Source organism: Xyrauchen texanus, chromosome 10 (assembly GCF_025860055.1).
Source record: "Xyrauchen texanus isolate HMW12.3.18 chromosome 10, RBS_HiC_50CHRs, whole genome shotgun sequence".
Lineage (NCBI taxonomy): Eukaryota > Metazoa > Chordata > Actinopteri > Cypriniformes > Catostomidae > Xyrauchen > Xyrauchen texanus.
In genome coordinates this window covers 34,685,215-34,695,896 of record NC_068285.1, presented here as the reverse complement: position 1 = coordinate 34,695,896, position 10,682 = coordinate 34,685,215, and the positions used below count along the sequence as shown (strand labels likewise).

Below are 10,682 nucleotides of genomic sequence, written 5' to 3'. Positions count from 1 at the left end.
TGTGTAGAGCAAAAGGAAAACTGTAAAAACAAATGACCAAAACATGGTTTATGAGCAAGATGTGACAGACAGGATGAGTCGAATGGTGCAGAGCTATTTTAAGCCTTGAGTGTATCAATTTGTTGGGAAATTGCATGTGAATGTGTTTGTCCCTGAAGGAAGGTCTACATTTATACAATTCCCCCATCATCACACATCATGTGTTAGCTACAGCCCTGCAACCATGACAACAGCATTTATCATGACATCACCTCCCCAGTGTGACTCATACTGCCCAGGTCTGCATAAAAAGTTAAATATTTGCATGAATTGTATGTGTCAGAGACAGAGAAATTGGTGACAGTGTAAGACAACATTTACCTATTTAGTAACAATGAAAAAAACACACACACAGTCTGTGACGATTCAGTAGACATCCACATATTTAATTCTCTATGTAACAAAAATATTTACTCGTCTTTGTTCAAGGAGCTTAACCATATTGAAAAAGTGAACAGAAACCAGACAGAAATGTACTGCACCTACACAAAGCATTGTATTGCACAATTGGACACAATTATTTTCTGTATTGTGCTGAGGGGGGCATAATCATAAATGTTATGCACATGATAATAATGCGGTCTTGCATTTTTCAACCTGTAATATAAATGTAAATCTGATCAAAATAGATTTTTAATTATCTGGTTACAAATGTAGATCCTTGTTGCATCTGAATGTTCCAATATTAAGTTAATAAACTCTTTGGCACAGAAAATCTGATATTGGTCTTATTTAGTGGCATATGTGTCTTATTTTGTTTCGTCTTATTTTATTGTTGAATCAAAATATTGCACAACAAGACCCTATTTGTACTTCGCATTATCATTACCCTAGACCATTTTACCAATTTATGTAAACTGTTCTGTGATCATTAGATATAAGAAGCAATGTGAAAGATAATAGGCCATACATTGATTAACGGTGCAGCAGTTCTAAATTCTTTATATTCAGAGACTTCAAATGACCCCCTAGTATGGCAAGCTGAATTAACTTTTAATAATTTGAAGGATTTTAATTGTTGAAATCAACAAGACAATTTTCACTAGTTAAAATGCCAATTTTTTATATCAGTAATGGAATTTCTACTAGTGGAATGATATCAGTAATTATATTTGCACTAGTAAAAATGACATTTTTAACACTTTAATAATGATGTCATCACTCGTATGAACACACATTCTTGATATAAAAAATTTAATTTTTACTAGTAAAAAATGTAATTCTTGATATCTGTAACTGGATTTTCACATGTAAAATTTAACAATGATCAGTGATACCAACCTCAATTTTAATCATGTGCAGGACATGAATTGTTGGTATAAACAATTATATTTGTCACTAATTAAAATGCTAATTCTTGATATCAGTAATGTAATTATACAAGTGAAATTGCACATTATTTATACCATTAATTATATTTGCCCTAGTAAAAAAACTTGAATTCTTGATATTACAAATTACTTTATAACTGTATTTTCACTAGTAGTAATTCCATTCCTCATATCAAGAACTGGCATTTTAACTAGTAAAAACTTAATTGTTGATTTCCTGTGAATTTTTAAATGTCAGTTTGGCTTGCCATTCTCTGAGGTGCGTGTGAATGTGAAAGGAAGTCCAACTCATATTTCACAAGATTATGAATCAGTGTAAAGGCAAATATGACACATTGAGCTTATAGCTGAGTGAAGGAATCACTTGAAACTGTGATTAAAAAAGGTGTATACAGCAAAAATGAACCACATGACTGAAGTGATGAGTATTGCTTTACCCAATACTTTTAATAGCTATTTCTAAATTAAGCTGAATGAAGATGCATAACCATTGTCATTGAATTTGTAGCACAATAATCCAGTAGATCCTTCTCATTGCAATCTTGTGGTATATTGTGAAACTAAGTGAATGTGGCAAATTCAGTCACATTAACTTGGTGAAGGTTGATGGGTGTTTCATTAAAACCCTTCACCACAGGGTGGTAGTCTAAAACTAAAGCTGTATAGCCTCTACTCTATTTAGTGCAACAGTATTTTCATATAAGTAAGTATTACGGCATAGTAACATTGACAAATACTACACATTCTGCGTCCGGTTTACATTTGTGTCCACTTATATAAGAAGAGAAAGAAAAGGTACATGTCCAATCAACATTGACAATACACAGCTTGTAAAACAGAAGTGGGCAGAAAAGATATGAACTCATCAAGACTGAACTTAACAAAAGCTCTCATAAAAAATTATATATAAAAAAGCAGTTCACCAGCTACACCAGTTAACAACAAACACAGCAGCTTAATACTCCTAGCACTGGCGTGAAGATCATAAGAAAGTATTAATACAAAGGTTGAGGCATTTGTGTTTTACATTAACTCACTCACGCACACACTAAAGCTTTCACACCATATTACAGTGAAGAAAATGTACACATTAGTTTCCCTCCTCGACACCTAGACAGAAAACCCCACATACATACAGTATAGTTTTCATTTTAGCACACAAGCCATTGATTGCAGCTGTGATTATTTAAGCAGTTCTAAGGTCGAGAAACATTTACAAGTACAGTACATATAAGCATGTGTATAGGCACAAAATGTCATAATGTACACATATTGTCCATTGTCTATCTAATAAACTATACTATTCACTTCTTGGTACGATCTGATATGATAAATCGCTCTGTCTACTCACCAATGGCATTTCAGTTTTATGTCGGCCAATAACACAATCAGAAGATGGACATGTTTTTGTGATGGTATCGTCAATCTTTACCTTTCCGTGTCTCTAACAGATTATGGAAATGCATTTAAACTCTTCTGATGGGACAATATTACTTGTTGGACTGGCTTTTCTTAGCAGTCGTGACATTTTTGTACATGTCTGTTGGGGAAAAATGCCATACTGTATATGAATGCACCAACAAAGTGGTCAAGAATTCAGTCGTACCCTGAACCAAACACACATTTCTTTCTGTATCTACCTCTAAAATGCTATTCCTAAGCCAAACCATTCCTTAGCGAACATAATCAAACTACACTGGCATACGTTCAGGCAAGGGTCAACTACATGATGAAAGCAGATTTTTAACCAAAAGTGTTATATGTGTTCTTAGGACAAAGGTTTTATTTATTTTATTTTTTTATGAAAGTCAGGTTGTCACATTTATATCGGGGCAGGCTGTCACACAACCTGTGTTTTAAATGTCATAAATGTAGTTTTTTTATTACAATATTTATAGGCCAAAAAACTTTTAATATTTTTGTGCACTACCATTTTCATTGTTTGAGGCATTTTGTGCCTCATAATTGTTTTGTTTTTTATTTAATTTTGCTGCAATTCTTAATATTATAGATTTAAAGAAAGGCGTATGTGTGTGTGTGTATATATTGGTGGTTGTGATGGGGTTAAAGGGTTAGTTCTCACAAAAATGAAAACTTTACTTACCTTCAAGCATCCCAGATGTGTATGACTTTCCTTCCTCAGCAGAACTGAAGTGAAGATTTTTATAAGCACATTTCAGGTTTGTTCATACAATTATGTACAAACTGAGCTGAAATGTGCTTGTACATATCTTCACTTCGGTTCTGCTGAAGAAGGAAAGTAAACGGGTGCCATCAGGCTGCTGGCTGTTTGATGGTACAAAAGGCATATTTAGACAGGATCAAAATAACCCACAAGACTCCAGTCGATCATTTAATGTCTTCTGAAGCAAACCGGTAGTTTGGTGTAAGAAACCAATCAATAATTAGAATGTTTTTAACTAGAACGTTTTAAATTTAAACAGAGGACGTTTGTTCCTCTGTTGTGTGCAAAGCGCACACATCTGACTTCTCAATGCTGGCAGGAGATGATTTTTAAGTTTTTACACAAACCTATCGATTTGCTTCAGAAGACGTTAATTGATTGACTGGAGTTATGTGGATTATTTTTAGGCTGCCTAAATATGCCTTTTGGACCATCAAACAGCCAGCAGCCTGATGGCATCCATTTACCTGCATTTTATGAACAAAATGTGAGCTGAAATTTGCTTATAAAAATCTTCACTTCGGTTCTACTGAAGAAGGAAAGTCATAAACAACTGGGATGGTTTAAAGGTAAGTAAATCATGAGAGGATTTTAATATTTGTGTAAACTAAACATTTAACAGGGGAACACCATTTGGGCATGTTGTCACAAAAGGTCAATAATTGTTCAATGAACTGTATTTGTATTTTTTAGCCAAAACTATAGGGCATGTAAATATGCAGAAATGTATTTAAAAAAATAAACCCACCCCGGTAAATATTCACTGGAGTAAAAAGTGTGGTAATTAGCCCCAATCTCCAATATATACATTTTTATGTATAAATCCATTTACTTATACTGTGAGGAGGCCTAAAAATGCTAAAATCCTTTGCCTTTTGTATGACCAAATTAGTGCCCTGCTGGTCCCCAGAATAGGATGTTGGTGCACTTGTGTCCCAAATAAGTTTCTTAAATACCTTAATAAGCAAGACTTCCTTGGTCAACCAGAAAGATCACTAGAAAGATCATACTGTTTGACCAGCAATTTTGACCAGCACCAAATGATAAGCACTAAAACACAAGTCTGGGCCAACATGGAAATTCATGCTAGTGCTATCTGGTCTTTCAACAGGAAACAGCTAAAATTCAGAATGTTGTATTAATTTAGTGTTCATTAAACAACCTTGAATAAAGAACTACATGTTCTTTACCACAAAGTTATGGTGGATATCCTAAAAGAGGGACAGATGCCTTCCTGCCTGTCTGTTGGTCACATTGCTGAATATTTCGAAGCTGGACTGATAGTCCAAAGCCATTTTTGAGGTGGGAAGGTCCAGTAGGAATCCCTCTTTCAAACTTTCTGACTTTTTAACTTGACTCGCTCTAGAACTGGAGCACATCCAGAATGGTATAACAAGTGAAATGGTTTGCCCTATGACACAGGATAAAAAAAAATCTCTTGCAGTGAGTGAAAGTCTTGCTTGACTTACTTGCACTATTTATTCCAAATTCCTTTAGCTACTTGGCCATTTCTATCCTACCCTTCAAGACCATGTTCCCCAAATACATGGATTCTAGCATATATTCAACTTTATGTACATTTCTCTCATCACCTATTACCTAAATCTCTCTAAAAGACTGTACATGGTTCAACTCCCCTTCCTAAACACCCCCAACCCCACTTGCTCACTTTCTCTCCTTTCTTACTTCTGCATATCACACTGTAGTAAAAGCACAATGGATGGGTCACTCTTGGCTGCCTCTTTGAACTCTTCCAGTGTGATTTCATCATTGTGGTCCTTGTCCATCTTGCTGAAGATTTTGTCCACACGTTGCTGTGGGGTCAGCCCATCCTCATTCATACGCATCATGATCACTGTGCCAACCATCTTGTAGATTGCCTATAGATTCCAAAAGGATGAGGTGGACACAGAACAAGAAAAACAGAGAGAACAAGAAAGAAACTTTAGATTTCCTGACTCCTAAATCAAATACAAATGTAAGTATTTTAAAAGAATATTTCACCCAAAACTTTTCATATAAAGAACTACACAGAACTACAAGATTATCATGAGAAATTACTTAAACTGGGTACGGATGCATTCATAAGACTTGTAATATGATACACAAGTCGCATAGACTACTTTTATGATACTTTTGGATCCTTTTTAAGCATTAAACAGAGTCTCAATCAACTGCTATTGTATGGAAAAGATGAACCGCGATATTCTGTAAATGTTTCCTTTTGTCATCCGGATAAGAAAGAAAGTCATATAGGTTTGGAATGATATGAATGAGAAAATTGTGAAAATTATTATTACTATTCTTTTAATTATACCCCAAACAATCTCTGAATCCCTCACCTCAATGATCTCCAGCATCTCCACACGAGTGATCTTGCCATCTCCATCCAGGTCATACATGTTGAAGGCCCAGTTGAGTTTTTGCTCAAAACTTCCCCTAGAAGTGATGGACAGGGCACAGATGAACTCCCTGAAGTCAATTGTACCATCGCCATTCTTGTCAAATGTTCGGAAGGCATGTTGAGCGAATTTGGAAGCGTCACCATAAGGAAAGAACTGAAAGACACAAAAGAGTCTCAGTAAAACAACAGGTCTTTAAATTGCTGGTAACCCAACTATAAATTATTAGAAGTCTTATGTGTCAGGATCCTATCACCTTTTTCATGATCCTGACACATATGTTGTATGTCTCTGTGTGAGCACACGACTTTGGTTGTGTTTCTTCTGTCTAGTCTGTGTCCCAAGTTCAGAGCATGGTGTCTGGATCCTGACTCTTTGGTATGGTTTGGTCTGGATCCTGACTCTCCGTTCTGGTTCAGTCTTGCTTCTGACTCAGAATCTAGACACTCATGCTCCATGTCTTGACTTTTTGTTTGAGCACATGGCTAATGATGGCTTCATTGTCATGTGCTCTATTGTCTTGTGTTTGTGTTTGTTTGAGCACATGGCTAATTATGGTTTCATTGCCATGTGCTCTTTCTGTCCGATCTGTTATGTTTGTTGTGAGCACATGGTTCTTGTTAAGTTGTTTGCCATGTGCTCTCCTGTCTCTCGTCCTGACCCCACCCCATTTTTACCTCATTATTAAATAATTTGCTCCACCCGCTTTCTGGATTTCGCTCCTAATTTTCTTTCCCATTTAACCCCATTGTGTTTTTTGTCATGTGCTAGGTTATTGTGGTTTATCACCCTGTTAGGTTTTCCTGTGTCAGTTCCTGTCCTGCCCTGTGTGTCTGTTCCAGCACGGAGTATTGAACCCAGTCTGTCCTGTAGTGTTCTGCCCTGGACCTTAGAGTTTTCCCCTTTAAGGTTGTTTCTGTTTGTTTTGTTTCTTTTTTTTAATCAAATAAAGCCCATCATCTCACCTCTCTATGAGTCCTTGCCCTCTCGTCAACCAAACTGTGACAGAACAAACTGGCCAACAGAGGACTCAATAAAAAATTTGCATCTTCTTTTTCCATCTCCAACCATTGATCTCTCCATCTGTCAGAATATTGCTTGTTTAGACCTCATTCACAAGGTCTGTCAGGGGGAAGCTGATGTGGGGGACTTTGCCTGTGAATTTCTCATCACAGAGGTCAAGCTGGACTATAATGGGGCTGACTTGAAAGAGGTTTTTAACAACTGCCTCAATCAACCTCTCAGTCAGCTGGAGATGGAAAAGCCGGGGAATCTGAGATTTTGGGATTTGGTTTATCATGTTTTCCATTGTGGGGAGCCAAAATTCCCTTCCAGGAAGAGCTCCCACACGTGGACTTTCCCACACTCCCACACTTGGTCAGTCAGATCCCCAGCCCTCCGATGACCCGTTCTAAGAGACGGATAAGTATGAGGAAGGACAGTCCTGGCTCATTCTTCAGCATTACTGCCTGCCAGGAAATGGCGGCTGTTCCTGCTACTGTCCACCAGGAGGTGGCGGCCATTCCCGCTGCAGTGCTGCCGGCCGTCCAGAAGAGGAAGAGGAGGAGAAGGGCTCCTGCTCTCCTGCCGCTGCCAGTGTCCTCAGCCAAGGAGGCCATTCCCCTGCCGCTGCCAGCATCCTCAGAGGCCATTTTTCCTGCCGCTGCCAGCATCCTCGGCCACAGAGGTTGTTCCCCTACTGCAGCCCGCACTGCTGTCTGTTGAGGTTGATATGCCAGTTAAGCTTACCATGTCTTACCTGGCTAGTGCCCTCCTCTGTGTCTGGGCAGTGGTAGTTACTGACCTCTCCCATGCAGCTGCCGCTTTCCCCAAACTGTCCTCTGCCGCCAACCATAATCACTACCTGTGGTTGCCGACAACCCTGTACCTTTCCCTGTGGCTGTTCCTGACCTCCTCAGTGGCCGTTTCCCTACCTGCCCTGCCCGGTGTGTCTGTCGCCCAGTCCAGACCCTTGCCAGCGGCTGCCGCAGAGTCTGGTTCCTCATCAGTGGTCGCCACCCTGTTTGTCCCCAACCTAATCCAAGAGCCCCTGCCTGACCTCATCCCTGACCTGAGCCTGCCGGACCTCATCCCTGTCCTGAGGCTGCCTGACCTCATCCCAACCCTGAGACTGCCGGTCCACACTCCTGTCCCTAGGCTGCCTGATCCCGTTCCAGCTTGTTTCCTCAAGCCGCCACCCAGGTCACTGGCCTCAGGCTTCCTCCTTGGCCACCGGATCCTGCCTCCAAACTGGACCCTCCTTCCAGGCTTCCGGACCCTGCATCCTACCTTGACCCTCCTCCTAGGCCACCGGACACCGCCACTGATCTATACCCTCATTCCATGCCGCCAGACCCCGGCCCCTACTTTGACCCTCTTCCCGCTTGTTTCCTCAAGCCGCCACCCAGGTCACCGGCCTCAGGCTTCCTCCTTGGCCACCGGATCCTGCCTCCAAACTGGACCCTCCTTCCATGCCGCCAGACTCCGGATCCTACCTTGACCCTCTTCCGAGGCCACCGGACCCTGTCCCTTACTTAGTGCTGCCTCTGCTGGTTTCACCCACCCTCCCTCCCTTGGCTGGTTTTGTCTGCCAGTATAAACAGTTCCGCGGCCAACCCACCGGCCCGCTCGGTTCTCCCGATGGCCAGTCCGTCCCTGATCGGCCCTAAAGTGCGTAGGCCCACCGGGAAAATGCCCAGTAAGCCAGATCCCCATGTGACATAAGTGATTGTTTTTATTTCAGCTCTAGTGGCCGCTGTTATGCTGTACAACCAAGCCGTTCAAACCTTCAGCACCGGCCACAGAGAAACATGGAGGAATAATTTAAAAATATATATATCGGCAACAATCGGCATAGATTTTTGGCCAATAACGATAGTTCCAAAAAGCAACTATCAGCACAGATTAAAAGGTAAAACCGATATATCGGTCTATCTCTAGTTCACAGATTACATTCTTTCGTAAAAAGCTGGGTGCAGCACAACAAATGGAACAGAATGCAGGTAAGTTATTTTAAATTGACAGGGTTCTTACATTGAAAATCTATTCCAAAACAGAGATGGCAAATGCAATAACACATCCTGTGTGAACCCTTAGGATTTCTTTTCACTTTCTTTCATGCAATTCAGAGTCCTGTCATTTATGAGAAAATTAAGTACTTATAATGTGTACAAAAATCCTCACCTTTACATAGAGTTGCTGGAACTCATCCAGATTGAGGATGCCAGATGGGCAGTCCTTCAGGAATCCCTTATACCATTGCTTCAGCTCTACCTCATTGAACTCTGTGCTCTTGGTCAGATCATCTAGCACCTCAGGAGCAAGCTTGCTGTTGTGTTTTCCCATTTTTCTATGCCTCCCTGTGGATAAAGTGTGCAGTCAAAGACCCATATTGAAATCCCGGTAGGCTTTATACAATGGCAGCAGAAATCAATGCATTTATACATATATACTGTATATTCTGTATATTTATACATATACATTTATTGTGGACAGCAGGTTTCTTGACAAGACTAATGTAAAAAGTAATGTAATATGATGGGACCATACCCCATCGCTCCACCACTGTGATCCAGGCACCTAAATATTATAATTTTTTTAAATGCATAAAGTCCACACGACTACACCTCTATACTGAAAGTCTAGACATATTCCACATTATAACGCTCATCTCCATGATTTGCAGATGATCACACTGTTCCTGCATTCCAAATGGGCTAAATCAGCATCTGAAGTGCACTTCGAAGTGAGAACAATCATGGCCGCCATGTTGAAGGGTCGTTCCAAACCGAAGTGCTCATAAATAGCTGATACAAAGGGCCCTTCGAAATGAACAATTATGTAGGGTTCAATTGATGGACACTTCGCTGCCAAGCAGACCGGAACTGTACCATACATCATCTGCAGGTTTGCCAAGTGCAATATAGATTAAACTGGCTGCAACGGCAAACACATTCTGGTTCTAAGAACAAAAACACGAGAGCCTAAAAACAGCCTTTAATTATAATGAATATTCAACCCCTGATCTTTTGTTTGTAACTGGTTATTGCTTGTGTTATTTTATTGTAAATTCGCTTGATCATTTATACTAATAAAGAAGTATACACCATGGCATTTCATTTCATAATCAAACATACAGTAGCTTGTTTATTGGTTAATTTTTCTTTTATGAAAATTAACCTAATATTTAAACATGAAGCTTATTTCTTCATTAAGTCTAAAAGTTTGCATTCTGAAAGAGGTTAAAAGTAAGACAAAATAATGTATAAATGTGACTAATTAGGTGCAAGTGATATTCATTAGTATCAGCCTTGTGCAACACTAACAGCGACTTTTTTGACTTGGATGGATGACGTGAAAGTGCGTTCCAAATGTCCAAAATCTTTCATCCCTACACCATTCAACTCTCTGAAGCTCTCACCCTGAAGTGTAAACACTTAAAAGGAATAAGGGTATAGGTATGAGCCCTTCGGAATGAAATGCACCTTGTGAATTCAGAGACAGGAGGTAAAAAATGTGCTTTAAAATTGGTCTGTACTTCCCAAATTTTAACTGCCCTCCAGTGGCCAAATCTGGAAGTGTTGCTGAACAGTTTGAGGGTGAAATGTCCACAGAGTGGCACTAAAAGCAAGTTACAGTTTTACTTGTAAATGAATCCATTCAGCAGCAATGCGTATTTTATTCACCACACTCTCACCGCGGAATCGTCAGGATTTTTACGACTTT

The 10,682-nt window shown here is 39.7% G+C and overlaps 1 protein-coding gene across 1 annotated transcript in view; it reads right to left on the bottom strand.

The window, feature by feature from the left end:
- Positions 1 to 3,688: 3,688 nt before the first annotated feature.
- Positions 3,689 to 10,682, bottom strand: part of LOC127650556 (visinin-like protein 1) — a 31,191-nt gene continuing 24,197 nt past the window's right edge. Inside the window, exons 2-4 of the mRNA XM_052136045.1 lie at positions 9,141 to 9,316; positions 5,898 to 6,113; positions 3,689 to 5,435 (exon numbers count right to left, since the gene is read on the bottom strand). Of these exons, the coding sequence (XP_051992005.1) occupies positions 5,238 to 5,435; positions 5,898 to 6,113; positions 9,141 to 9,302 (576 nt within the window). The 5' untranslated portion in view covers positions 9,303 to 9,316 and the 3' untranslated portion in view covers positions 3,689 to 5,237. The remainder of the gene's footprint in view (positions 5,436 to 5,897; positions 6,114 to 9,140; positions 9,317 to 10,682) is intronic.